This window comes from Fimicolochytrium jonesii, assembly GCF_025526975.1.
Source record: "Fimicolochytrium jonesii strain JEL569 chromosome Unknown EV422scaffold_37, whole genome shotgun sequence".
NCBI lineage: Eukaryota > Fungi > Chytridiomycota > Chytridiomycetes > Spizellomycetales > Powellomycetaceae > Fimicolochytrium > Fimicolochytrium jonesii.
This window is the reverse complement of record NW_026515704.1, coordinates 148,840-176,244: the sequence shown is the minus strand read 5'-3', so window position 1 is coordinate 176,244 and position 27,405 is coordinate 148,840. Positions and strand designations below refer to the sequence as shown.

At 55.1% G+C, this 27,405-nt stretch overlaps 10 protein-coding genes across 10 annotated transcripts; 5 read left to right on the top strand and 5 right to left on the bottom strand.

The window, feature by feature from the left end:
• Positions 1-343: 343 nt before the first annotated feature.
• On the bottom strand, positions 344-2,257 carry EV422DRAFT_545897 (Mob1/phocein). The gene is made up of 7 exons (XM_053071489.1): positions 2,100-2,257; positions 1,863-2,026; positions 1,396-1,522; positions 1,243-1,322; positions 1,014-1,176; positions 886-936; positions 344-809 (listed from the first exon to the last, which is right to left on the bottom strand). Exons 1-7 carry the CDS (start codon positions 2,163-2,165, stop codon positions 738-740), a joined length of 723 nt encoding a protein of 240 aa, XP_052921370.1. The 5' UTR covers positions 2,166-2,257; the 3' UTR covers positions 344-737.
• On the top strand, positions 2,258-3,644 carry EV422DRAFT_545895 (uncharacterized protein). The gene is made up of 2 exons (XM_053071488.1): positions 2,258-2,764; positions 2,853-3,644. The coding sequence occupies exons 1-2, from the start codon at positions 2,418-2,420 to the stop codon at positions 3,514-3,516; spliced, it is 1,011 nt and encodes a 336-aa protein (XP_052921369.1). The 5' UTR covers positions 2,258-2,417; the 3' UTR covers positions 3,517-3,644.
• Positions 3,645-3,731: 87 nt separating this feature from the next.
• EV422DRAFT_545893 (Tctex-1) lies at positions 3,732-4,698 on the top strand. The gene is made up of 4 exons (XM_053071487.1): positions 3,732-3,923; positions 4,142-4,307; positions 4,391-4,468; positions 4,552-4,698. Exons 1-4 carry the CDS (start codon positions 3,897-3,899, stop codon positions 4,620-4,622), a joined length of 342 nt encoding a protein of 113 aa, XP_052921368.1. The 5' UTR covers positions 3,732-3,896; the 3' UTR covers positions 4,623-4,698.
• Positions 4,699-5,151: 453 nt separating this feature from the next.
• On the bottom strand, positions 5,152-8,408 carry EV422DRAFT_545887 (Bromodomain-containing protein). The gene is made up of 7 exons (XM_053071486.1): positions 7,860-8,408; positions 7,435-7,795; positions 6,984-7,364; positions 6,309-6,921; positions 5,862-6,229; positions 5,611-5,767; positions 5,152-5,505 (listed from the first exon to the last, which is right to left on the bottom strand). Exons 1-7 carry the CDS (start codon positions 7,928-7,930, stop codon positions 5,438-5,440), a joined length of 2,019 nt encoding a protein of 672 aa, XP_052921367.1. The 5' UTR covers positions 7,931-8,408; the 3' UTR covers positions 5,152-5,437.
• A 2,174-nt stretch (positions 8,409-10,582) lies between these two features.
• On the top strand, positions 10,583-12,477 carry EV422DRAFT_291146 (uncharacterized protein). The gene is made up of 2 exons (XM_053066035.1): positions 10,583-11,826; positions 11,903-12,477. The coding sequence occupies exons 1-2, from the start codon at positions 10,707-10,709 to the stop codon at positions 12,349-12,351; spliced, it is 1,569 nt and encodes a 522-aa protein (XP_052921366.1). The 5' UTR covers positions 10,583-10,706; the 3' UTR covers positions 12,352-12,477.
• A 534-nt stretch (positions 12,478-13,011) lies between these two features.
• EV422DRAFT_545881 (uncharacterized protein) lies at positions 13,012-19,215 on the bottom strand. Its single transcript, XM_053071485.1, has 16 exons — positions 19,036-19,215; positions 18,679-18,901; positions 18,466-18,557; positions 18,308-18,400; positions 18,114-18,223; positions 17,289-18,024; positions 16,968-17,210; positions 16,791-16,886; positions 16,474-16,728; positions 15,911-16,408; positions 15,300-15,811; positions 14,924-15,194; positions 14,022-14,816; positions 13,836-13,958; positions 13,605-13,729; positions 13,012-13,521 (listed from the first exon to the last, which is right to left on the bottom strand). Exons 1-16 carry the CDS (start codon positions 19,123-19,125, stop codon positions 13,179-13,181), a joined length of 4,605 nt encoding a protein of 1,534 aa, XP_052921365.1. The 5' UTR covers positions 19,126-19,215; the 3' UTR covers positions 13,012-13,178.
• Positions 19,216-19,545: 330 nt separating this feature from the next.
• Positions 19,546-22,283, top strand: EV422DRAFT_291043 (uncharacterized protein). Its single transcript, XM_053066034.1, has 8 exons — positions 19,546-19,718; positions 19,945-20,307; positions 20,372-20,574; positions 20,647-20,795; positions 20,851-21,014; positions 21,115-21,491; positions 21,570-21,921; positions 22,016-22,283. The coding sequence occupies exons 1-8, from the start codon at positions 19,635-19,637 to the stop codon at positions 22,094-22,096; spliced, it is 1,773 nt and encodes a 590-aa protein (XP_052921364.1). The 5' UTR covers positions 19,546-19,634; the 3' UTR covers positions 22,097-22,283.
• Positions 22,284-22,497: 214 nt separating this feature from the next.
• EV422DRAFT_501311 (uncharacterized protein) lies at positions 22,498-23,029 on the bottom strand (the record flags this gene model as incomplete). Its single annotated transcript, XM_053068185.1, has 3 exons — positions 22,498-22,590; positions 22,674-22,827; positions 22,890-23,029. The coding sequence occupies 3 exons, from the start codon at positions 23,027-23,029 to the stop codon at positions 22,498-22,500; spliced, it is 387 nt and encodes a 128-aa protein (XP_052921363.1).
• Positions 23,030-23,222: 193 nt separating this feature from the next.
• Positions 23,223-24,785, top strand: EV422DRAFT_571779 (Elongator complex protein 5; the record flags this gene model as incomplete). Its single annotated transcript, XM_053073032.1, has 6 exons — positions 23,223-23,368; positions 23,483-23,557; positions 23,625-23,758; positions 23,851-23,955; positions 24,043-24,476; positions 24,555-24,785. 6 exons carry the CDS (start codon positions 23,223-23,225, stop codon positions 24,783-24,785), a joined length of 1,125 nt encoding a protein of 374 aa, XP_052921362.1.
• Positions 24,786-25,078: 293 nt separating this feature from the next.
• Positions 25,079-26,446, bottom strand: EV422DRAFT_509811 (uncharacterized protein; the record flags this gene model as incomplete). The annotated part of the gene is made up of 2 exons (XM_053068877.1): positions 25,079-25,737; positions 25,870-26,446. The coding sequence occupies 2 exons, from the start codon at positions 26,444-26,446 to the stop codon at positions 25,079-25,081; spliced, it is 1,236 nt and encodes a 411-aa protein (XP_052921361.1).
• Between the last annotated feature and the right edge of the window lie 959 nt (positions 26,447-27,405).

Sequence of the window (27,405 nt, the reverse complement as noted above, 5' to 3'; positions counted from 1 at the left end):
TTGGCGAGTAACTTGCTTGACAGTTCCTCGTATGGACATTTGGTAGCATTGAGACATTGACTTCAAACGAGTCCGAGCTGATCAGCTTCAAACATTCCTTGAGAACGTCGTCAGGACTGAATGCTTTCTGCCATGGCCAAGACGGAGTTGCAGAGTAGCCACCAAAGCCTCTCCTGTGATTGCGTCTTCGCAATGGAGCCTCCATGTTGCATTTCATCTCGCCTCAGATCGTCTCGAAGGCATTTTTGTGGTTGGCTGAAGGAAGTGAACCGAACATGAACCCACTCGGCGCTGATGTTTTCCTTTGCTGCTCACAAGCTCAGATGCGGCGTGGATATGGACACTGGATTCTGGAACATGAAAATGCGCATATGCGAGCATAAAACTCGGATGTCCCGTTCATAACACCCGGCGACAAGAGCCACCATATATATCTTTTTTACAAGAAAAACATCATCGGCCAGGCTCGCATCCACCTATATGACCCTGGATTCATTGCTCCTTCTCCGCACCAGCAGCTTCCCGCGCCGTGTTGATGTGAAGATCGCATTTGCCGCATAGGTGTGCGATTTTTGCAAGTATCCGCTGAACCCAGAAGCCGTCCTCTCATGCGTGCTGGTTGAGTATACCGCTATATCGGGGGTACATATACACGCCTCGCTATCGTTTCATAATGAGGTGCGCATCTTGCCAGCCCAGCGCATCCACGCTTCTGACCGGATGGGTAACGGGCGGGGCTACAGAACGGTCCGGCCAGGCTGATCGTCGCCATCGCCGTCTTCGGTTGTTATCGTGTCTGTGTATGGTATCTTCAGAATGAAAACGGTGAATGAGTAAGGAATTCGAATGGGGTTAGGGTGGAATGCGCAACGACGAGGAACGTACATCGGCCATGCAAGCTTCTACGGGGACGATGACGGCGTCGTCTGGCATTACCTAAACGAGGTCAACAACGCTGTCAACAACCCTAATCACTCAATCGGCAACAGCAAACCCCTACACCCCTAGCTTACATCAAAATACTTAATCAAATAGTAACTCCGTCCATAAAGATGCGTCTCGACCTCAAACTCCTGAAAGATGGCGCGGTGGTGGAACCACGTGTGCGCGAATATGCGGTGCAGGCGGCGGGTGATGTTGGCGAAGTGTTTCAGAGAGGATTGGGGGATTGATATTCTATTGAGGGATGGAGAGGGGGTGAATGGAGGGGGGGGGCGGAGGCGGGGAGGGTGGGGAACAAACCTGCTGGAGAAGGACTTTTGGCTGTTAAGGAGGGCGGTGGCGCTGTCAAGGGTGTGGACTATGTAGTCTAATGCCGGGCACTGCAACGAGATTGTAAGTACATTCCGGAAATGCCCTTCAGCCATGTCATTCGAAAGACACTGTATACCATACCCCTTGTGGACTCGGATGCCCTGCACATAGGTACAACCACTCGTGGGCTTTCATCTCCGGACAGGACTCGACCGTGCATTCGGGTTCGAGTAGGACTACTAGGCTGTTGAGTTGCAGGCATATCTGTCTGAGGAAACCGTTAAAGGGGCCGTCGTAAGTACAGGATGTTCGGCCATGCAAGAATGCAATGAACAATGAAGACGGATGGAAGCGACAGTTGAACGGGGCATCGGTAACGATATTCTGCTCGCTACGCTCGCGACATGGAAGTACGAGTGGCCTTACTGTCGCTCGACCTGATCCTCGCTAACCGCTCGCGTATCCTCGAACATTCTTGCGCCTAACGCACAACGAGGGCGCTCGCAGTCCCGCGCTCCCCATCCCGTCCGCGACCGCACACACGTCCTCCCTTCCATCGCATCTCTGCCCCTCCACTGATACTCTGACTCCCCTCTCCTCATCCCTACCTCAAATGCTCATACTGCCAAACATCCCTATCCTGCCCCGCCGGAACCTCCACAATCTTCTTCAAATCCGCCGGGTCCTTCCGAATCAGGTTCTGGATGTATTCCTGCGCGGGGAAGGTCGATTCGACTTGATCGATTGGTGTTATTGGCCATTGGGACCATGCCTACAGGGGAAGGCGGTGTGAGCAGGGGCGTGGGCGGACGCGACTGGGTGGGAGGATGGGATGAGATGTGTACCTCTTGCCTGATACCGGGGCGGTTGCGGTGCAGCTCTGCGGGTGGGAGTGCTACTGCTGCGGCCATTGTAGCTCTGGGTATTCAAGGGCGTAAGTGGGGACGATGAGGGGGATGCTGAACTTCGAGGGTGCGGATACGCGGAAAGGCGCCGTTTCGTCAGAGATCACGCAGGCCGGGCGACTTCCCTCTCTTGCAACTTTCCGACTCTCTAAACAACACAGACATCGGCCTCCATCCACCTTGCCAGAATAGTAGAAATACAGTCCTCATACACATATCATATAGACCCCTTACGTTCCACTCTCTGTGTCTGAAGCAATGCCTCCGAGAGTCCCGCCGCCGTCACTTCGCTCGGTCGTTACGCTATTCTTCCGCCGACAACGACAAACGGCGCACATCCACCGTCTGTCGTTGGAACACGGACTATCGGCACCATCGTATACCACAGTAGCGACTGCAGCAAATGCACGGAGCTCACCGTGTCTTACCTGTCGCAATAGTCTAGCAACGACGCATGCAACAGTACCGCCAATATTCCAGACGCGGCACTTCAGCGCATCTGCATCCAACCGTGCCCGTCATAAGAACCACTATGAGGTGTTGAGTGTGGGGAAAGGGGTGGATAAGAAGACGCTCAAGGCTCAGTTCTACAAGCTGTCCAAAAAGTATGTTCAAATCTACCCAGTTTACGTACCATATCCCTAGCGTGACATCGAAGCTAAAATCCCACCCCCATCCCCCACCTCACCACAGATACCACCCGGACCGCAACCCTGGCGACACAGCCAGCGCCGAAAAGTTCGTCGAAATCAACGAAGCCTACTCAACCCTCTCCGACGACTCCCTCCGCCGCGCCCACGACCGCGACATCGCCGCCCACGCCCCCATCCGCGGCGGGCCCTCCAACACCGGCCGCCGCTCCTCACCCTTCTCCCACAACCCCTTCAGCAACCGCACCGACGCCCCCGTCAACCCGAACGACTGGATCCTCTTCCGTCGTCGGCGGCCACAGCATCCATCCTCTGGCGCTCATCAACATCAGCAGCAACGACCGCCCGGTGCGTCCCGCATGTATGATTTCGACGCCCACCAGAAGGAGCACTATGGGTCAACTTTCAGCAGTACAAATGCGAGCGCGTTCCAGCGGCGGGAGGAGGAAAGGCAGCAGCGGTTGTTCAAGACGCTGTATTTCAGGGAGCTGCAGAGGGTGCAGAAGGCCGAGTCGAAGATGGTCACGATCACGGTTATTACGGGATTGACCATCTTTTTTGTGTTTCATTCGGGGTTGGTGCAGATGATTTGGTTGGATGATGCGGAGTATGAAGAGCAGGGTGGGACGTTGCGTACGCCTACAGACCTGCCGTCGACTTCCGATGCGAGTGTTCTCTATGACTGGAGGATACGATACCGGACCTGAGCGCCTTTCCCCATCGAGACGTCACAGTAAATCCTGCACCCCCAAATTTTGTATCTTGTACATATCTCCATATACCATCTTGCACTTACTCCCATCGAACAAATTCTTATGAGTGCCCTCGAATTGGGGAAACGTGTGGTGTGCTTCTCGTGCACTCTGCACCATCTTATGGTCTCGCGCGCTTACGTAACAGCCTTCGCGTCGTTGGGAGTTCACTTCGAGCGACGGCTGCGATTCTCCCATCCCCCCACTTCCAAACTCCCACCTAACGTCTTCCTGCCAAGCAACGCAACGCCCACGCTCTACGCGCACGCACGACTACAGGCACAGCAGCGTCCTCGAAGAAACACGAACGGCATTTCGAAACACGATTAGGCATCATGGAGGATTTTCAAGGGATGGAGGAGGTGGGTGTCCTTTCACTGTGTTGGCGAAAGGGTATGGAGTCTTCTCGGGGTTCGGCGGAGTAGCATGGTTCGCTGGTAGGACATCGGCTACAATATGCAACTCTATGGAGATGGCACCCCTCGAGTCGACGATCCGCCCCATCTTTCCCAAGCGTGTCTGAAACCCCCATTCCCATTCACACTTCACCATTCTAACCGACCCCCAATCTCCCACCCAGAAAGCATTCGTAGTCGAAGAAGTCAACAACGCCATCAAAGAATCCATCGAAGCCACTCTCCAAAACGCGGCGTACCACCACGGGAAAGTCGCGCAATGGAACTCGAATATCGTCGAGCAGTGCTTGAAGCGGTTGACGGGGCTCAACAAGCCTTTCAAGTATATCGGTTCGTATACCACAATATCGATTTTTGGGGGATATCGGTGGGGAATGGAGGGATTGAGGATTGAATGTGGTTGGGGTTTTTAGTGACGTGCACGATAATGCAGAAGAACGGCGCGGGTCTGCATGCGGCGTCGAGCTGCTATTGGGATAATTCGAGCGACGGTAAGGCCATCCCTCGCCTCTCCCCTGACGCTTTGATAACCTCATATGTGATGCAACAACTTAACGACCCATTTCATTGCCAGGAAGCACGACGTACAAGTACGAGTCAAAGACGATGTACGCAATCGTCAATGCTTTTGGGTTGGCTATTTGAGGGGGTATTGACTCGGCACCACCGTATGCCGGGGGACCTTTTTTGGGAGGAGAGGGGGGCACGCTGGACCGTTGCGGGGGGGGGGGTTCTCGCTCGATGTACATACAACAATAACGATCCCATGTGGGGTTGTGGAGGATAATTTAAGAAAACGCTCGTTCGTTTTCTCGCCGGTTTGCGGGTCGGGGTGAATGATTATGGGAGGCGCATGAGGGTTCGAGTTGTGAGGTCCGACAGGGAAGTGCATGCTGGCGGTGGTGCAATACCCGATATCAATGGTTTGATTGAGCCTTTCCTTGGTGGGCACAACGTCCCATGTGGGGTTGTGGAGGATAATTTAAGAAAATGCTCGTTCGTTTTCTCGCCGGTTTGCGGTTTCGGGGTGAATGATTATGGCAGGCGCATGAGGGCTCGAGTTGGGAGGTCCGGCAGGGATGTGCATGCTGGCGGTGGTGCAATACGCGATATCAATGGTTTGATTTGAGCCTTTCCTTGGTGGGCACAACGTCACAGAAGTTACATACAGTCGTCAGGTCGGTTGTCTCAGTACGCGCGCCATCAATCCATTCCTATTGTCGCAACCAAATGGGGGGGGGTATGGTATATGTACATACATATACAGGAGAAAAAGCGACGCCCCAACCAATAACTACACATTCAGAATGATCCCTCGCTCTCCAATCCCCATGCGTCGATTCGAGGCAAGCTGAAAAGCTCTCAATGGGGCGGGCGGATACAGGTGGAAGACAATACATCGCAATGAAGGGTACCAGGGGTACGGCCGGTGCGAAATCCGGACTGCACTCGGACCCGACTCAATCACTCTCCGATTCACTCCCCTCATCACTCCCATCACTCGTATCGCTCGCTCTACTCAACCCCACTACAAAAACAAAGTTCTATTAATCACCATCCGCCAAAATCCCCCGCCCCATCCCCCCCCCCCCCCCCCCCCCCCCCCCCAAAAAAAAACATCACAAAAACTTACTAGGCCTACTCGAACTCGTCAACGGCCTCGCCTTGGCTGCAGGAGTCTGTTTCTTGGTCGGCGTTTTCTTCTTTGTCACGAAATTGTACAGTTTCCAGAGGGTCGATTTGGACAGGAGTTCAATGTCCAGTTCCACTTCGCCTCCTAGGTTTGCGCTCTAAGAGTCACAAAAAATGTCAAATCATTCGACACACACAAAACACACAGACACTTGTAAAGAGAAAGGAGGACCGATTTTTTTTTATACATACCTCAGGCAAATCCGACCCAGCCCTAATGATCCCCATCACTATATCAATCTCATCCGCGCTCAGCTCGCCGACCAGCACGCTCAGCTCCTCTTTCTGCTCATACGTCATCGCAGGCAGATTTTCCTCTGCTTTGCTCCCCTTCGGTGCGCGTGGGCGTGGTGGTTTCTTGGGGTTCTTCTTTTGTGGTGGGACGGAGAGGGATTTGGATTTCTGTTTTTTGGGGGCGGTGGAGGACGTGGTGGTGGGAAGAGAGGATGTGGAGGCTTTCTTTTTGGCGTTTTTGCGGGATTGTTTTTCTTGGAGGATGGCCATTTGGGCTGTTATGGCTTGGAGTTGGTTGTTGAGGAGGGAGAGTTGCTTGGCGGTGTCTGTGCGGGAGACGAAAGGGAGGCCAGTCAACCTGTTGACCACAACGAGACAAACGGTGTCCATCCGAACCGGACTTACTATCATCATCCTCCTCATCAGAAGACTCCTCCCCCTCATGCTCATGCTGCACCTGCGCCACCGACTGCCGTTTCGCCTTCGCCTTCGCCGCCGGCCGTTTATCCGATCTCGGGGCCTGCGCCACCGCCGCCCCCTTCTCGGCCCACTTCCTATTGAACACCTCATGCAGGTGCTGCGCCGAGGTATGCACGTCCGTCCCCGGCGGATTGAACGTGTAGCAGTTATTCAGCATCAGCTTCATATCGGCCTCGAACTCGTCCGCGGAGGCGTATTCCCCACCATCCAGTTTCTTGCGCATCGTGCTGAGATCCATCGGGTGTTTGATGATGGTTGGGTAGTGCGGGATGTTGAGGGCGATGGGGTCGACGGGTTGGAGGAAGGGCCAGTTGTGTGGGTTGTGCGTTTTCTTGGTCAGTTCTTTTAGCACTTCGGAGCAGAATTTGAGTTCCGGGTCGCTTAGTTTTGCGCCGGTTAGGGAGCTGCTGCTAATGTCTTTTACTGGCGCGTGGATTTCTCGTTTAGGTCGTGTGTCCGAGGGCCCGCTTAGGGAGTATCGCGCCGCTGGATCTACGGTCGATGGGCGTTTCTTCTGTTTCTCTGATTTCACCTGAACCTAGCCTTGTTAATTTTGCATGAATGGGGGAAGAGAGACGCGGAAGATGCCCTATCGCTTACCTGTAATGGTAATTTCTCCATGTGCTTATCGAACGACTTCTCCAGGTTCAGCGCATTTTGCGAGACCAGAGACTCTCTCCCGTTGAACGTATAGCAGTTCTCGACCATGAGCTTAAAGTCGTCCACAAAGCCACGATATGTTGCGTACTGCGAAGTGCGCAACTTGGTTTCGATTGTCGATAGATCCATCGGATCTTTGATCACGTCCAGGTAATTCGGAATCCCTAACAGCACCGGGTCGACAGGTTGAAGGAACGGTGGAGCGTCTTTCAGTCTTTTTACGATCTTTAACACGTTTCCGCAAAATTTCAGCTGCTCCTGGACGAGATTTGGATCCTCAGGGATTCCTTCTGATTTCACTCCCTCCGATTTTACGCCGGGCTGAAATTGGGATGAGTCAGACATCGCCACACGATAATCGCACATAATAAATCGAAAGGTGTATATGTACCTGGTTAACAGAAGGTTCGTGGTTACTGTGATCGTGCCCATTCGTCACAGGCGGGGGTTGCGATCTCAACTGATCAGGATGTAACGTCGAAGCTTCCTCCGCATAACCTGCAGTAGCATTCTGCGAATGCAGCGCGCCCAGCTTGGCCCAAATGAGCGGATCGTGATTCGAGTCCGGCTGGTTATAATTCGCTACAGGCTGATCAAAATTTGTTCCGTCATATGCGTCGCTCGGTATCCCCGTCCCATATATCGACTCAGAGCTGTCCATGGATTGTGATGAACGCACTTTGTTCTCAACTTGCGGATTGTCTTCCGAACCCTGTGATCGCGGTCGCTTAGCGTCTGTCCATTCGTTATACCTTTTAACGGTTCTCGTTAATAAGGTTGAGAATGCAGACAAGCTTCTTCCGCTTCGGTCCTCACCTCACATCCCCTTCATGGTCGCCAGATATTTCTGAAACACTACGCTTCCTGGTTTCGATTCCGGTCGTCATTTCGAAGGTCGGACGCGCAATCGTCTCGGACGGAATATCCGAGAGTGCAATGTGCGACGCGTGATAGTCTCTGCTTCCACTGCAGGTGTGGTGACGCTATTGAGCACGACGTTATGCGTGATACCAGTCCAAGATCCTCCTCTCGATTCCGATCCTGTCTCGTGATGATCTCTGTCTCGCTGAACCCAAGTGCAGTGATTGAATCAGCAGCAAACACCCCGGACGTAGAGAGTGTATGCCAGGGAGCTCAAACAGAGTAAGGCGACCGTCGACGGTAGCTGGTGTAAGCGAAAGTGTATATGTTTGACCCAAAAATGCGAGAGATCGCGTTGAATAGATATTGGTTGAGGGGGTAGTTTTTTTCCCCGGGTTTTGTCCGAGACCTGTTGAGGCGGGCCGCAGTGACGCTCGGGTTGCTTTTATATTTCTGGCGCCGGGCGTCTGTCCTCTTCGCTGCGCTTTAGCCTGTCCTTTATGGCCGTTCGCAATAAGTGTGGTTATCCATCTCACGCTCCTCGCTGCGCTTTACAAACTTCCTAGTCACGTGAGCCGTGCTCAAAAGTTAATGTGGCTTGCAATGGCTTGCAAGTGGCGCATGCTCGCCCTTCAGTGTTTGGAAGCAGTCACGATCATTAGAAAAGGGCACCAATCTGATTAAGAAGAACGCCGAGGAGTGCCGCCCCAGGCCTAACCTTCCACAAGAACCACAAATCAAGCGCAGATCTATCAAGTTTGAATGAGCCAGGATGGGTGCGCCCCTATAATAATAACATCATTCCTGAACTAGGACGGCAGATCGGTCCACGCAGCCCAGCTACGTACGTAAAGTAAGCGCCGGTTTTATGATATGATGCTTCGGCGTTTGGGCAGCTCCCAGCATTTGGGCAGCTCCCAGAACCACCGCATGCTCGCATATTTGAGCTCCCCGTGGCACAAGTCATACTAATGCGCATCAACTCAAAGCGCGTAAAACAGCACGACCCGTCGGAGAGGTAAACACTTTTTTAGATACCTTATGCGATGGGGGCCCGATACTAACGTGGACCCTTGCTGTGCCGTGCTGTGCCAAAACATCATATCATAAGGGGGCTTCAGCACTCGACTTACCCATAGTAAGTCGAACTTGAAATAAGCTCGTATGCCCATGCCTTGCTGTCAGCGAGGAGGAAGGGGCGGGGGGCATAATAAGCTTGCCGGAGTAAGTGGAACTTGACCTTAGGACCCTGTGCTGCAAACAAAGAAAGGAAGGAAGGGTCGCAACCGTTTCCCGTTTTCTTGCAACCCTCCGCAACCATCATCCCCTCCCTCGTAAAGCGTTCTCCAGTGAACACTGAGCAGGAACTTCAAATTCACTTGAAACACCGTCCTGCATTTGCCTTTCGCATTTTATCCTGGCACAGCACCCCTCAAGGCATCTTCAACATCTTGCGCTCAGTAGGTGAGGGCCGAAGAGCATTGCAATGGTCTAAAGGCTGGTCCACTTTTGTCCTCAACGTATTCCGTCGTCAAGCAGGCACCTCACCCACCACAATACGATAAACTCCCCAGCACGCGAGTTTCAAAGCATCTCCTTCACCAACCTTGTGCATTCCGGCAATTCCAATTTGCAACCAAGCAAGCTTCGGCTATACCCATAACACACTCTCAACTATCAACGTCAACAAGAGACCACCCTTCCACAAAGACGCCTCACCGTCACTCCCTCTCGGCTCCTGTCTTCATATCACACAAGAGCGCAGACGTCCCCGAATGACGCTGTGACTTTCGAGCCCTTCATCGTGGACACTCAAGCATCGGCACTGTTGCCCGAAGCACCTACCGAGGGACGATCCTTAGCAAGACGAAGCGGCACCCTTCTTGTTCCGCATCCCATCCGATTCGATTGCTCAAGAAAAGATCCGTGACCCGACATCATCGGCATTCTCCCACCACGGCGAATTGCGGGGTTTAACGCTTCTCGTGCTTCTGAACGAAGAGAGACGCTAAGGCTGCATCTCTCGGACAGAGTAGAATGGCCTCAACCGACGATCATGTTAACGACTCTCGGGAAGCGGAGGTCGACTGCTCAGAGGTCGATATGTCGCTGGTAAGTTGCACGTTCCCCCCCCCCTTCCGTGCCCCTATCCCTCCGTTCTCCCCGCCTCCCGTGGCCCGTTTGCAAGCATGCATCGGAGAGGAATGCTCCCATGTGCTTTTGTTCCGCCATTTTTGGGCTGTGCTGTTCGGCATCTGGAATTCTGTGGGTTGGAATGCTGCTGAGCATTTCCGGAGAGGCACCGACAACTCAGCTGAGGCCGCAGTCAGAAAACTTCAACACGGGTCTCGGTACCGGTAGCATCATGCTGCGGGATGGCTTCCCATGAGCTTTTCATATTTGTTGGGGAAGTCCGTTGAACCGACGAAGATGCCTAGAGATCTTCGGGGCCTAGGGGGGGTGTTTGCGGAATGACGGGATGCGAGGGTGTCTTTTCTTCGAAGTGGTTCAAATTGTTTTGCGCGACGCGTGCCTGCGGACTTACGGACTTGTTGACCCCTTGACGCGTCGATTGACACCGCGGCGACTCAGACGAGTCATCCTGTCAGTCAGTCGCTCGCTGGGAAGTTGGAATTCCGAGAACACAGCCCCAGCACGCACACAGTCTCTGATGCAGCGGCTAACCTATCCCCATCCTTCGTCGCGCAGATTCAACGATTGCAGGAATTCTCACAAAATCCCAGCGCTCATCGGCCCAACCCCTATGTCAACATAGCAAAATTGAACTTTGCACCTTATTTAATGGAGATGTTCTCACATGAGGGCGTCGTATCCAGCGCGACATACACCGATGCTGATATACCCTCGGAGCTACAAGTACCGTCCGATAATTTCGGCTTTGCAACCCCACTGAAAAGGAAACCATCATCGGCTTCCTACTTACCCGCCATGGCCTTCTCAAGCCTCCTCTCGCCAATCTCTGGATACGGAAGCGAGGTGTCTTCAGCCACCAAGCAACATCAGAAAGATTCTGATAAGCGACGGACTGGAATGCAGAGTCCAGGGCAACCATACCTTCTCGCCGCAATGGCAGCGGGCCGCATGACGCCTCAACCCGCAGCGACGACATCGGCGTTGCCTGTCTGCGAAACACCGATGCGCTTCGTGAATGTGTTTGGAGGCTCGACACACTCTGACGAAGCTCTGCGGATCGGTCTGCACAAAGACCTGTCCTTTGACTCTGAAGCGACGTCCATCATCGCCACGCCCTCCCTCTACACCCGCACGATCTCCGACGACGACGATTTCTACAAAAATCTTACCTGCCCGTCGTCGGAACTCGCCAGCCAGGAACACTGCTTGTCCTCGTCACCTATCGTCTTTGACCCACCGTTCGGTGGGTTGCCTGCTTCCGCAGACGATTTCGGGATGGATACCAGCGGAGACTTTGACTCGTTTGCATTGGACATTCCGTTTACCCCGGCGGGGCGGCATGGCCAGCGAAGAGTCTCGGTCCTCAGTCTCGGCGGCCTGTCGGACTCTTCTGGAATCGCCTTGTTGGCTGCAGAAGTCAAGCCACGGAAGCGGAAGGCTGGCGAAATGGGCACGGCGCTCGGAAGGAGTCTTGCCGGCGGAGACGAGGGTGCGGGTGAGGTCGAGAAGGAGAACAGCAGACCGGCGCCCATTTTTGGAACACCGGCGCCTAAACGCGCGTCGTCGGCGGAAAGCGGGCGTGGCAAGACAGTTGCAGCTACTCCTCCGCCCGCCGCTTGTGAGTGTTGCAAGAAGCAAGGGAAGCGCTGTGAGAGTAGGGGGACGTCTAACCCTGGGATTAAAGTGGATCTGGCGGATTCGTTGAAATCCCCACGTCGGGGGCAATACGCACGACCAGCGAAGGTTGCTAAGACTTTCAACGATGCAGGTGCGCTTTCTCACCCGTCGGTCTTGCTCGGCTCCGCGACTCTAAGCTCATCCTTATCTGGTCCATTTCAATATAGACTCATCCTATGACGAATGGACCCACCTCGAGTTTGACGATCCGCCTTCACTGACCAGCGACATTTCCTCCGCCTCACCCGCAACTTTCAACCATCCAAACCTAAACGACAGCCAGCACAGCGACCAATCCAGCCCTCTCCCACCCACCTTCCGCACCGACGCAACCCTCAGCCTCAGCCCTCGCTTCCTCTATACCCGCTCACCGGCCCCCACAGCACGAACAGGTCCTACATCAACATCAGCAGCAGGAAAATCACCCGCCCGTCTCAACTCTATTTATCTCACCCCGCTGCACCATGCCGGCCGCACCGCTACCACGGCCGCTACTGGGAAGCTGTCGCCTGCGGGACTATCGAACGCGATGAAGAAACCGTCACCGGTTAGGCCGTCTGTTTCGCCGCTGAATATCTTTGCGGCGCCGGCGAGCAGACCGCCTTCGAGTCGGTGAGGGTTCGAACGATGAAACCACGCAAACATGGACGTGATAGGGATATGAGTACACGATAGGAAAATATGCGTGGCGCGAACTAGGAACGACCGGCTCGGTTTCGACAAACCACTTTCGGCCGCCGACATCTTTTCTCGGTCATTTTCCTCCCCTGTACGTTCTTCCCCGCTTGTCTGAATGTTTCGGTTTCACACGCTCTGCCGCCGACCTGCAAAACTCCTCGGCGATACAAACCTTTCCTTCCACGCGTACCTACTCCCCCCCGGTTATCCCTCCTCCATCCCCTCGATTAGTATAACCTGAGTGTGTGAACGTGTGTGGCTGTCTTTTGGGTCGTTCTTGACTTTTCCTTCCGGCCTTCTTTCCTTCTTGTTCCGGCGTTTGAGGTTTTTTCTTCCTTGATTTCTTTTCTTTGTTTTTTTCTTTGAGGATGCTTTTGTTTAGTGGTGTGGTGGGGACGAGTGTATGTGTTAGGAGGAATAGGATTTGGAAATAACTTAACGGAAAAACGATGTTCCGCAGAGGGGCTGGCAGAGGTGGAAGAAGGAGATGAAAACGCGAGAATGACAGCGGATTGGCGGAGGAAACGCGTGCTGCGCAATCCAACGCGCTGTCGGTTTGCGCTGTCATCACTTTTCATTGACGCGTTTTCGCGCTTTCCTCCAAAAACCCACCTCGAGCTCGAGATTCTTCGGCAACAGAGCCATGGTCGTCTCCTCCTTTTGACAATTATGTACAAACAACGAGCGCTCAAGGATCTCACAATCTTTCAACGTAACAGCCTTCCAGGCGTCCTCTACATCCACCCAAAAATGTCCTTCATCCCATCACCGTCCCCTGAACAAACACCCCACCCAAACCCAAACTCCCACAACCCCCGCCTCATACGCCCCACACCACACAGCACACGCAAACTCCGCCCCATCATCTTCACACACATGCACTTCCATCCCCCGGATGAAGTCCACAATCGTCGCGGTGTCGGTGTACCGGAACCAGAGAGGGGAGCCCCGGAGGCGGTAGATGTTGAGGAGGCGGGTTAGGTCGGGGAGGGTAGCGAGCGGGGAGGGTGGTATAGTGGTGGAGGAGGGGAGGGTCGGGGAGAGGGGGAGGGAGAGGAGGTGGTGTTCGAGGAGGGGGAGGGCGGTGGCGAGGGTGCGGGAGGCGAGTCTGTGTGGAAGATTCGAGTTAGTTTAGGAGGGGATTTGTCTCTGATGGTGTGGGGGTTGTGAGCACTGGAAGAAAAGACGCACCTGTTCCACCGCGTAACGGTGGTGCCGCGCCAGTTCTCTATCCCGTCGATCAGACTTCGCTCGATTCGGAGCTGGATCTCTGAGGCGCGGTTGGTGTCGATTGCCTTGTATAATGGGGCTTCCGACTGTATGAAGAAGGGCCCAGAGCGTATGTGAGATTTCAACAGACCTGAGATTTGCAAACTACTACAAACTCTCGCAATATTATGAGGCGTTTGTGGGTTGTATTACCTGAAAGGTGGTGAAACCGACGTCGCTTGTCCCTGCGGCGAAGAGCGGGCGCCAGTCGGCTGATATCATGAGGTCGAAGCGCATGCGGGGTGGGTCGGAGTACGTTTGCACGTTCGCCCAGACCTGAATTACCAAGAAGTTAGACAGCTGTGGGTGAAGAGAAGGCGCTGCGCTCATAAACCTTACATTCGTCCGGTCAAACACCAAAGCTATCTCCTTCAACACACACCTCGTATCATCCACCTTCCACGTCATCCCCTCCACCGGATCCCACAACACAACCCGTTCCGCCCCCGCACCCCCACCTCTCGTCAAAACCCATGCCGCGCTATTCCCAACCACATCCCTCCCCAAAACAAGAAACGCCACCACCTCCCCAAAACACCACCCAAAATAGTTACACAACAGAACCGCATGCTCCGCCGGCCCACCAGCCCCCACCGACAACATCTGGTCCGAGGTCGCCCACATCGGGTGCGCGTACATCAGCGTCGCGTCAACCCGCGGGATCAGCGACACGAACCGTAGTAGTGCGCCGGGGGTTACCGCTTCGAAGCCCGCGGGCGGTTTCTGTGGGCGGATGAAGCGGGTGATGAGCGCCGTGTGCCCGGAGACTGTATTCACACTCAATGGCGTAGAAGCCATCCGTGGTCGTGCGTGCCGGGGTAAGCTGCGCATGAAACTTGATGTGCGGCGGAGGGTCGCGGGGTCTTCCAAGGACTGGAAGTCGAGCGGGGCTTGTGGGAGCGGGGCGAGGAGGGGGTCGAGGGTTATGAAGAGATGGAGGAAAGAGATGGGATTGGATGGGGTTCTGGAGGTGGTTGTGGTGGGGTACTCGTAGGCGATGAGGGCGGGGGAGACGTGGAGGGGGAATTCGCCGGCTATGCGGGTTTGGGAGCGGAGGGTGGCGAAGGGAATGCGGAGGCTGCCGAGCCAGGCGCGGCCTTTGCGTTCGTAGGTAAGGTTTGCGCTTTGCTCTGCCTACATTGTTGCGTTGGAGAGATTTAGACAGCACGCAGCCGAACATGGGGCTGAGCTCAAGCGGAGATAAGCATCAAAGGAGGAAAGGGAGAAAGATGATATCCCACCTCGGTCATATCAACAACAACCTCATCAAACACATCGATGCGTAAGTCCTCTGCTTCAACGTCCAGAGCAGACGCCCCTCTCAACCCGCCCGACCCGAATGTCACGTCCACGGTGAGCGTGTCGTTCCATTGCGGGTTGGGGCCTTCCTCCGTCGACGTGCGTGCCTGGCTGTCTTGAAATCCGATTCGCACGTATGGGCGGACAACCTGTGTGATGCGAGATGATGGATCTATCAGAGGGGCTTTGTCTTGCTGTAGTACGTTGATTCGGGTATATATCACAATCACCATACATACCATAGCACCCTCCTCACCACCCCCGTTCCCATCCCTCCTCCCCACACTCTTCCTCACCGGCAAACCCGCCCCCCTCAAGACATGCACCAAGATCCGACAACCCCCCTCCGGCACCGCCTCAACCCTCTCCCTCTTCACCGCATCCCTTGCCGGCCTCAACGGTCTATGCGGCCGCAACCAGTCCATCATGAAGAACGTCGTCTGCGGCCGCGGGGGCATCTTCACCTCCCGTATATAGTCGTCATGCCCTTTTGCGCGCGGCTTGTAGCTGCTACGTAGAAGGTGGTGGCGCCGTAAGCGCCGCAGGAAAGGTTGTTCGACGCTGGTGAGTGGAGGTGGGTCGGCGGCGGGGCTGAGGAGGGACATGGCGGAGGAGCGGTGGGAGAGGGTGGTTGGTGCGGGTGTCGGTGTGGATGTGGAGAGTCGGAGCGGATCATCTTTGGGGGAAAACTCGTCCAGGAGCGTATCGGTGATTTCGTGGTCGAACAGGGGGATGGCGATGAGGGATTGAGAAGACTCGTCGCTTTCGGGGCGGATGAGGGCGCGTTTTTGGAGGAGGGTTAGGCGTTTGGTGGTGAAGTCTTCGTCTCTCTGGAGGGAAGATGCGTTCGCCTGTGAGTAACGTTTCTTTTCTCCCTAGGGGAGGGATATGCCTCTCGACTTCCCCGGTGACGGATAGACAATACTCACAGCAACACTAAACGCCGCCATCCTCATCCACCCCGGAATCGCCAACCGACAATACTTCCTCGCCGCATACCCCCCCAACACATCGCCCGTCGCCCCACTGCCCGCCGCCGCCGCAGCCCCCAACAACCTCTGCAATCGAAACACCTCAAAATTCGCCGGATTATTCGGATCAACCACCAAGCCCTGCGTCCACTCCAACAATTTCCACAGATCCAACCCGGCAGTCGGGTGCATCAATCGCCCGATGCTGAAGGTGGACCAGTCGGAGGTGATGGACCGTGTTGAAGTGAGGTAGCCACCGGGCCCCTGGACGTGCCCCCGGTAGTCGGCACCCCATGCGCACCCGAGCTTGAGCACGCCGGAGGTCCAGCGCTCGTCGCTGCTGAAGTGCCCGGAAAAGTCGAGGGAGTGGGGGGTGCGGTCCAGGGCTTGGGTGGTTTCGGTGGAGAGGGGGATGGGGATGGGGACGATGGCGCAGAGGATTTCGCCGAAATTTGTCTGATGGGATGTGCGATTAGGATTTAGCCGCCCGTATACTTTCGTGATTGCAGGGATGTGGTTACCTTCTCCAAAATTTCAGCCTCAATTGTCTCCGGCATCTCCGATACTCTCAAGCACAATCGATGCACCTGAGTCTCCACCATCTTTTCCGCGGCCTGCGTCCCAGCCACCGCTTTACTTTGCGCACTCCCACCAAAATGAAACTGCCCCGAAAGCGAGTCAAGCGGCTGCGGTGCCGTCTGCGTTATCATCTTTTTGTTATACAGCAGGCGGAGGTACAGCTGCGGTGGGGCGGCTGTGCGGCGGGTTTGCTCGTACTATACGAAATCAGAAGTGTCAGACATTTCCCAACGGGACGGAAAGAGAAACGAGAACTAACCAGCGGACACTCAGCCAACGGCGTTATACTCGCCGTGCGATAAAGCTTGAACCGAAATATCGGGGCGCCGGGAGGGCGGTGACTGCTTTCTAACCTCTATATCTACCGCGTATCAGTCTCATCAGATTCGCTCAACCATCCAATGAAGCAACAGAAAATCCGACCCTGTGGACATACTTTCGTAGCTTCTGCTTCGTACCGCCGGATTTTGGAAGGAATGGCTTTCCGTGCCGCGGCAGCTGCGTCATCAGTGATGTCCTTGACGTGCTCGTGTGTGGAGCCGCGGCGTTTTAATGGAGATGTAGCGTCGGTTATGCTCGCCGTTGCTGCCTTTTGCGAAAGGATGTGCGCCTCGAGGTTGAGCAGGTCGATGAACTCTTCGACGTCATTGGTGAGTTCTGTGCGGAGGCGGGCTATGTCCTTTTCCAGATCACGGAAACCAATACATCAATGGGGTGTCGCCAAGAATACAGAAGCCAAGACAACGATTTCACCCACCTGCACAGCATCCCCCTCCACTGCTTTCACCCCCACCATCACCGCCGACCCTACAAATCCCTGTTTCGCCCTTACCTCCCCCAACCGCTGCCACTCCCTCAAAACTCGAAACTCCACCTCCCGCTCCGTCTGCGTCTCGGCATCTCTCAACAGTCTGACCGCGCGCACTTTCTCCAACAATACCCGCCGCGCATGCAGGTCCCTCTGCACCTTCAACATCTGTTTCCGCCCTTTTGAGCGTGGGTGGTTCTCATTGCCATCAGCCGCGGCAGTGTTGTCATACTCGGGATGCGCAACAACCCACTCCCTCCACGCCTCCCTCGCCGCGCCTAACTGCCTACTCAACGTCTCCACCACCCCCCTCTTCCGCCTTCCGTTCAGCTCCCTAACCCCATTCTCAACACTCCTCGCGAGCGCCATCTCCTCCGTCATAAGCGGGTGATCGCGGAACTCGATCGCGCATAAATCAAGGACGAGGAGGTAGGTGCCGCTTGGGGTGTGCGTTATCGGCGTGTAGGTGGAGGGCTTGGTAAGGGGGGTGCGGAGGATTAGGAGATCCGGGGTGTCGATGTCCGAGGAGGAGGAGGGGGTTTCGATGTCGACGGGGTGGGTTTTAATGCCTTGGGACCATTGGTTGAGGATGGGGATGGGGTCGCGGAAGGGCCGGCGAGGGACGGTGCTGAGAGGAATGGGGGAGATGGCAAGGGTCTGGGTGGGTGTGAACCATTGTGCGGCGCTGCAAAGCATTTAGTTCATTAGAGATCTTGTCGCTGTTAATCGACGCCGGAGGGTGGGGACGGCGGCGGTGGGGAGCCCTGCACCTACCTATCCGGCTCACAGCACAGGATTCGCTTCTCCATCCGCTGCATATTCCGCAACGATACTGGTGGCGGGTCCGGGACATACAGCCCGGCGTCTGCAAGGAATGCTGGGGTCTACGTCATCCATGAGTGGATTTGCGTCAATCATGACAGCCAAACCTCCCACCAGTTCCGTTGCCGGTCAAGCTCCAAACCTACCCGTTGACCCCGATTCCTCGCTCCCGCTTGTGCCCCGGGTGAAACCCCTGCAGAGGGCGATACATAGTCGGGATGAAATAGCAGTCGGTCGATCTGCACAACGGCGTAAGTAAGATGAACCTGACATCTCCCGGTCCCAACGAGATGTGCATACTTACCAAACCTGGTAGGACTGCTGGCTCTTTCCCCTTTCGGAGCACATACGTCGTGATGGTCTCCACTTCTGCCTTTTCTTTCAGTTTCTTAAATGCTGTGAATGAACGAATGATTAGAGCATCCTTCTTCGCCTGCCCCACATCATGGCCCGGTGTTTCGATCCGGAGACGCCCATGTTCTCCAAAAATGACGATGAGAGCGCCACAGAAACTCACCACTCTCAGCCCACCGGCCCTCCTCATCACGGTCCGCATCGCTCCCATAAATCTCATGAAACTCATCTCTCTGCTTCGGTTTGGCCCGTTTGCGCTTCTGCTGGGCTGGCTGTGCGTTATGTGGGTGGGCGTGCGAAAGGTTGTGGCTGTGGATGTTGGTGATGGATCTGTGGGTGCCGGCTCGGTCGATGGATGCAGCACGGGGTGTGCGGTTTTCCAGGTCCTGGTTTGATTGAGGAGAATGGATACGGCAATTTTGGATGAGCAGTGCACCACCATGTCCTACTACCTTGCTAACACATATCCTAAAACCACGAACCGGGTCTTTGACTTCACAAATCAAACACAAACACATACATCGCCAAACGAAGCCGTGGACGCCGTGCGAAGCAGCGAGCGAGATTCAGAGCGGTACCGCAGCCGGGAGCGGTCGCGCTGGCGAGACATACTGTGCTTCCTGGTAAGATTGGCTTCGTTGGAAAACGCCTGCGTATGAAGTCAGATCTCTTCTCCCTTGCTATGACTGCGAAACGGGGCTTTCTGGGTCTACGCGTGCACGTCGCGTTCGAACTTCAAATTCACTTCAAAGACCACGCGTACTCTCGCGGCCTTGCTCTCTCCCAAACATACAGTACAGTGCGTATGTTTCATATACATGCATGCATGGACTGCAGATGTATCAGCAGATGAACAGCAGGGAAGGATGCATCGTATCGATATTCCCTTGAAGCCACTGATATTTTGCTGGCTGGAGTGGATCCATGGCGATCTTGGTCGGAATCCCGGCCAGATATGAAGCCTCACGCGTTCGTTCTGCTTCCCGTCAGTCTGCTGTCAATCGCTGTCATTCGGTCCTCTCCTTAGGCGTTCCATTGGCCAGTGGTTTCCCTACACCTTCCATTCTCACATTCTGCTACCCCAAAGTGCCACTGCTTTATTTCTGATATATTATCAATATGACCGTGGTAGCCTTAGGCCAACACATAGAGCAAAACCTGCGGGCATGTCCCACCTACTGGGCGTTCAAGAAACGGCTTCTGGTCTGTATGGAGTTTCTCTCTCAAGCAATGGGAACGGCCCCTCGCTCCCATGCATTAAGCGCCATATGCAATAGAATTAGATAAGGGCTCTTAGATGGCGGCGGAAAGCAGTCCGGAAGAATGAGGGGACTGGCTTGCGAAATCTTAGCTTCCGGCTCAGAAGCTGTATCTTGTCATCGAACCGTTTTTGACAATTATGATTCTCGTACCATCTCACGGCACATAGACCGAGCTATACGAAAGAAAAGCCGCCAGCTCCGCGAACCCAGACCCACCCACCACCCAATCGCTCGCCGAATCCATCTTCAACAAGCCAGGTGGTGTCGGTCAACTCATCCAAAACCACGTGCAGCTCAAATATGCCTCCGCTGCTGCTCCCCAACAGCCACAACCAGCAGACCGTCATCACGAATATGGTGCCGAAGCAAATCACACGGGTCGGCGAAGACAAAGTTCCCGACCCCGACAGTCCCGAATGGATGAGAAGATGGTTGAAGCGTTCAAAGCTGCCCAGACAAGCCTTGACGCGAAAGTTGCACGACAGTTGAGGAGGATCGGGCTCGATTGGGGCGTTCCGCTTGCTCGACGGGTATGTCCATGCCGTGACCAGACTCATTCGACTGTGTGGTGTGTCATGTTTCCAAATTCCACAGAGATCCAAACACGACGCAGCAATCTACCTCAAATCCGAACTCAGCCACGACCCGGACGAGGTCCCGACTAGTACCTCCAACGGGCTGCCGTCCCGTGGTGTGCGTGATCCAGACCGTGTTTGTCTGCTTGATGATCAGGATGTGTTCAAAGCTTTGATGGGGGTCAAAGTCCATGGGGATGAGGATGAGGACGATGAGGTTGTGTAGGTATTTCCGACCGACGACATTGATCTTGGTTTGGGGAGGGATGAAACTTATTGGTGCAGGTGATGTAGAAACACAGGCTTCAGAACCTTCTGGACCGACCTACCGTTCAATCTCCTCCCGCGGCCGGTAATGCTGGAGGAGCTGCGGTACCGCTTCCCGGAGCTGGATCCGTTGTTGGAGCGGACGGGCCCGGATGGGGTGGATGATCGGGATGCAGGTGAGTATCCACAAGGCTGAATAGAGTTTTGGGGCGTTTATTGATTGCGATGCAGATGCATTCATCAGATCGCGCATCACCCCCGGCGAAACAGTCCTGCAGGAAGCCAACCTGGACCGCGCAAGGGAGTTCGCCAAACAAGGGATTCCGCATTGTCTACGCCCGCGGATGTGGAATTTGTTGGTGCAGAGTGAGCTGGTGGATGATTTTGAGGGATATGTATGTGTTCGGGCGATGGCAGGGGATAGGGAGGATACCCACCGGCGAAGAGGTTATTGGGACATGCTGACATCCCCACCTCACTCACGCATCCCACTAGACCAAAAACCACTGCCGCACCCTCCTCACCTCCCTCGCCGACGAAGACCTCATCATCGACCGTCTCATCCGCATCGACGCCCGGCAATGCCGAAACGACGACACCTATTTTGTTTTCGAGGACGTCTTGAGGGATATCATGCTCCGTTGGGGCAGGGATGCCTGGGTGGCGGAGCAGATATCCCATAATCGAGATGGAGGCGGTGAGACAGAGGATGGGGAGGATGGATGTGGAACGTTGGCATTGACGACAACCCCGTACACCCCGCCCAACGGCGTGCTGCCATTCTGGGGCATCTCGTGCTATGCGATGCCGCTGTGCTTTTTGCATGCGGATGGGGATAGTGCGTATATGACTTTCAGGGAGCTTTATGTCCGGTAACGTGCCTCTGCTCCCTTGACCGCTTGAAATCCTGGGCAAACAGCTGACACGCCCCATTCCATCCGCTCCTTCAGCGTTTTCCGCCACCTCCAAACAATCAAGCCCACGCCCACGCCCATGGGCACACCCACCCTACCCACCCTCCTCACCCTCTTCGAGTCCCTCCTCAAACAATGTCTCCCCATCCTCTTCCACCACCTCTCGCACACCCTCCGCATTCCGCCCACATCCTATGCGTTCCGGTGGATCATGTTTGCGTTCGTCGGCGTACTAGACGTGGAACAGGTTCTGAATTTGTGGGACCGGGTGTTGGGATATGAGAGAGGGAAGGGGGAGGGGCTGGAGTTGTTTGCGGTTGCGGCTGTGGCGGTGTTTTGGGAGAGGAGGGGCGTTTTGATGGGGGCGAGGGGTGCGAGGGATGTTGAGGTAGGTGTTTTTTTGAGGATTTTGGAGATATGCGGGTGATATGTAGGACTTGGTTCTCATATCCTTCATACTTTGCTTCTGACATCACATCCAGCTCGCATTCGACAATGTATCCGGGATCAAGATCATCCCGCTTGTGCAATCCCTGATCTTCCCTCCCCCTAGCGAGTACTAGTCGTCCTTCAGCAGGCAATGCCGCACGCCATATCGCACGTACGCAATCGCAGGAAAGCACGCATCAATGGAGTCCCAGGCCGTTGATGCCGCCATTATTCATTACCTACGTTGAAGCGTTGGACTAACATTCGGACGATGATATCGTTCTGCATAATCTCTCCATGTATCTTCCCCTGCTACATACCAAATACATCTCTACATACCCTCCGGCGGGCATACTGATCGCCGTTGGTTCATCTCACAATGATCTCTCCTACGCGCCTCTCGGCAGCCATACTCCACTCATCATACGCCGGCAAGCTTTCAAAGCACATCGACCTCACGACAAGAAGCGAATTCGATCCACATCCCGTCACCCCCGGACATCTTCACTATGCTCGCCAAGCACCCACTAATCGCTCATGTACCCCTATACGTCGAGTAGCTGTACGGCGACAGCAGTAAGGGGATGTGGTAGTGCGGGTTGGGATCTTCCGGGACTTCGAATACGACCTGAAGGGGGTAATTGAGACAACCGATACATCAACGATCGGCCCTCGTTCCCACACATGCGCATACGGACGACGACAACATACATGAACAAAGGGGAAGAAGCTGGACCTCTCAAGCTTCTCAAAGTACTCCTTCACGTGAAACTCGAGGCGGTAGACTCCCGGGCGCAGCTGGTGTGGCCCGTCCGCAGCCGTCCCGGGTAGGAGGGTTGTGCATCGACCATCTTCGTTCGTTTCCCTATGAAGATGTATGTGAGGTCGCTGTTCCTGGAGAGTGAGAGGGTGTCTTCCAGAACCTACCCGTCTGCGAGGACTTCCCACGACTGACTGGAGGATGATGCGGTTTGGGAGAGCTGTTCCAGACGCACTTTGACGCCTCTTGCGGCTACGCCGTGGGTTGTGTCCAGAACGTGGGTGGTTATGGGACTCTTGTGGGCCATCGTTGTCGTCGGGGGGTGTGTCCTGGGAACGAGGAACGAAATGGGAAGCAGATGGGAAGTCCAAAAGGGATCGCACCGCGCCGAAGTCGTCCTGGGAAGTCCTTGGATTGCGAAACATCCCAGGCGTTCGCAGGCTCGCAGAGGTCCGCAAGACGGGGATTCACAGGGAACACTGCCACACTTAAGCTCCGCAATGGCCTCCTCAACGCTCGCTAAGCTTCTCAACAACAAGGAGGTCTCGCCCCTCCTCGTCATCGAAGACTCGGTTCAGCAGTCCGCATATCCACTCCTGCGTGAATGGGTATTGACGAAATCCTCGACGGCCGGGAGAGCAGCGAGGTCAGTAAAGGGAGGAAGCTGAGTCTGGGAACGTACTCGCTTACTCCGGTATTCGGAGGAGCATCCTGTTGGTGCGGGCTTTCTCACTCGGTGATGGGTTTCTGCTTCGCGTAGGCAAGAACTCGTTGTTTGCTGCGTGGAACATCCTCCAAAGATCGTGAGAGAGAAGATACTGGGCCAGGACGTCGAGTGAGTAAATTAGCCTCTTCATTAATAACGGAGGGAATGCGTCCTTGACAGAATACATATTTAATAGGAAAGCGTTCCCGTCGGCGACGTACATCGACGTCGGTTCGAGCTGGTTATGGGGGACACAGGTGCCGGCACAGGATGCGATCACGACGAGCTTTGAGAAGCTGGGTGATGTGCTGCATGAGCAACTGCGCGCTGGTGAGTGGATTTTTTCCGTCATTGGTGGCAGAGATTTGCCGTAGAACGAAAGCTGATGTATGGAATGTCCGTCTTCGTGTCCCATCTGACAGATGTCAAGACAACGGTAGTCTTTGAAGGAGTCACTGAGATTCTTTCGCATCAAACCTTGAGCGCCTTTGCAAGATTCATGAAGCGGATTGCCGCAATGGCGAATGGTTCGTGCACAGCGTCTGTAGAATGTGTGTTGCCTTGAGATGTCCGCTCGACTAATCCACGTTACATTTCGAATTGACCCCCAACAGAAACCCACACCTTCATCTTCCCCTTCCACAGCGACGCCGCCCTCTCCTCCTCCACCTCTCCCACCTCCCCAACCCTCACAACCCTCCTCTCCCAAGTCAGCACAACCTTCCTCACCATCCGCCCTGGCAAAGACTTCGGCGTGACCTTCGCCGACACGCCCGGCCCCGAACCCGACGTGTTCAAACCTGTCGACGCCCACTCCCACGCCGGCGTGCTGTGCGAGGTGCTGCATAAGAAGAAGAGTGGGAAGATATTGAGGGAGGTTGTGGGGGTAAGGTTTGTTGGGGTGGATGGTCGGGATGGTCCTGCTGGACGGACGGTGAGGGGGGATCATGCGAGGTGGAAGGTGATGACGATTGAGGAGTTGGGTGGATGGAGTGCGACGACGGCGCCGGCGCGCTTGGACCAGGCGGCGGCGAAACAGGCGGATGAGGTATGCCAAGGTTTTGCTTTGGGCGGTGCTTTGAACATCCCGTTGCACACTGACACATTGAAATACACATCAAATCAGCCGGACCCAACCGCCAACCTTTCCTTCAACCTCCGCCTCACCGACGAGCAGCGCTCAGCACGGTCCGAGGTCGTGCTTCCGTACCTGCACGCCCAACAGCTAGACAGCCCATTAACATCACACCAAACATCAAACTCGTCGGCAGCAGCCCCGCCATCTTCGACGGGGATGATCTACTATGACGATGATGACTATGATTCGGATGACCCGGATGCTGACCTGGATATTTGAACACGCCACTGCGGCCAATTCAGGACGGGCTTATCCTGTGCTTTTCAGGCGAAGAATCGTATTTATATGTAGAATGAAGGGGATGGTGCGATGTCTACCTACGCGGGGAAGACACACGCCGTTGATCAATCAGGCCACACCGCCGGTCTGCGTGGCTGAAAAGCCGCAGCCAAATACAACACCAATAGCTCAACGAAATGCCTGCCAGCTCACCCAAATCCGCCTATAGGCAGACATAAACCGAACGAAAATAGAACAAACAATCAAAAGCTATCAACAACTGAGACCAAGAACTACGCTCTCTTCTTGACACGACTCGCCTCCTCCACGACGACAACACTGGGCTCCAACAATCCCTGCCTCAGCTTCGTCTCCCTCCACGCCAAGAAGGCTGGCAACGTCACCGATACCCCCAACGGAAACACCGTCACCGCCAGCACAACTGTTCCAACAATCACAGCAACCCACGCCCTAACAACACCCCTCCTCACAGCCGTAACGAGCTCGGCAACGATGAAGAACGACGCGGTGAGGGTACAAAACACGAGATCGGCGGTGATACTTTTCTGGCACGGGTGCGAGGCGATGGCGTCCGCGAGGTCGATCCCAATCGCGCGGTGCCAATCGAGGTTGCGTGAGGCGACGGCGTGTGAGGCGAGGTTGGAGATGGCGAGGAACAGGTAGAGGGCTGACATGGCTTTTGGGGATGTGGAGGAGGTGGTGATGCCGGTCTTTTTGGCGCGAGGGGCTCGCGGATGGTAGATGAGGCCAGGCCCTGCCCCACCGAGGATGGGGAGCAGGAGGGCACCGTGAATTATGATGAGGGTCCAGGAGAAGATGGTGTAGTTGCTGGTCAAGGCGTAGGGGGTGTATGTGACTCCGGCGACGAAGACAGCTAATAGAATGAAGATGGTGATCGTGACGCGGGGGTATGAGCGTAGTGCGAGGTTTTCTGTGATTGGAGAAGACATCAACGGTTAGCGAATAGCGAATCGCGAAATAGATAGACATACGAAACTTCCGAATAAACGCAAATGTGTGGAAAAAAGAACCTAGAGCTCCCTCGCGAAACGGCAGAACTTACTCTCAGCAACCCTCCGCTGCACCAAAAACAGCGCAAACGCCACACTCATAGCTCCCAACAGTCCCGTCAACACATACGCCATCGCGCTCGCCATCCCCGCAAAGAACGCCGGCCCGCCCTTCCTCACGCTACTCTTCGCCCAGTGATGCGCGCCCTCCGCCCACACCAGCGCCACAATCACACTCGCAGTATTCAACAGCTGCGAGCTAAACCACCACCGGCTCGGGTCCTCCGCAACCGCCGCGTACGCCGCATCAAACCAATCGCTGACTTGCAGGTACGCCTCGATATCATTCCTCCCATTAGCGGGGATGGACGCATATGGCCCGCTGCGGTCAGTGAAATCAACGTAGTCGTCGTGCAGGAACCGGAAGATGTCCGACCAGGTGATGTACAGCGCGGTGATGGCGATCGGTGTGTAGATCCACGCGGCTTTCGTGTACGGCAATGCGCCGAGGCTGCGGGAGAAGGTGATGAGGAGACAGGTGCCGAGGAGGAGGAGGTAGCCGAGGATGTTGAAGATGGGGCGGAAGGACCAGAGCGCGGCCAGCGGGGCGGGGAGGGATAGGGAGACCATCTTTTTTGGAACGTGATGTGGGCCGATCTCGGGATAGGAGCTGTGATTTCGTACTATGAAGTGAGGATTAAACAGCGGTGGTAGCGCCTCGACTCTCCGAAGGTTTATGGAGAACGGCGATGTGTCCGTCGATGTTGTGAGGGGGACAGGGGGACCCCGATTCTCTCTATTGGAAGAAAAGTGTGAAAGAAAGAGGGGATTGCCGGCGCGTCTTCTTCAGGACTTCACACCTCCGTCCTCTTCGTCGGGACATGCCGATGACGCCTGTTGAGAACGTCACATCACCCCTGACCCAATTACCCCGACGCCTCCCGCACCACAGCAACACTGTTCAACTGCATAGCGAAGCCCATGCTGGATAAAGCGTCGGAATACAGGTGTGTTCTACATATCACTTGCGTCGAAACGGCAAGACAGAAACGACCACGCGACGACGACAAAAAGTGGGATATAATCTTGTTGTATCTGCTATCTATCTATTCTTGACCGTAGGGATATCTGTATGTGAATATGTTGGGTGGAAAGCGGCCCACCGTGTGCACTGCCGGAGGATATCCGGTCTGTGCGCCGAAGTTTCCATTTCCTCTCCAATGTTTCATGTGTCATGCGGTGAGCTCAGTGCTGGAGGTGCTATCCATCAAGCGTGCGGCGCAGAGAGCCTTCAGCACATCATCCCTTCACTCATCACTCTCAACCCCATCCAACTCCCTCGCAATCTCCTCACTACTCGGGCCCGGGTTCCTCAACACCTCCGCCTGTCGCAACGCGTCCGTCCATATCGGCCTGCCGGCGCCCGCGACGTTCACGGGCCAGCGGTGGATCTGTTTCGTGATTGCCGTGGTAGTGTGTGTGCTGGGTTGAGAGAGTGTCATGGCTGGAGCGGCGCGTGGCCGGGCGAGTTGGGCTGAAGGGTTGGGATGGGTTCGTTTGGATTCGGCTGTTGATGGAGAAAGAAAGTA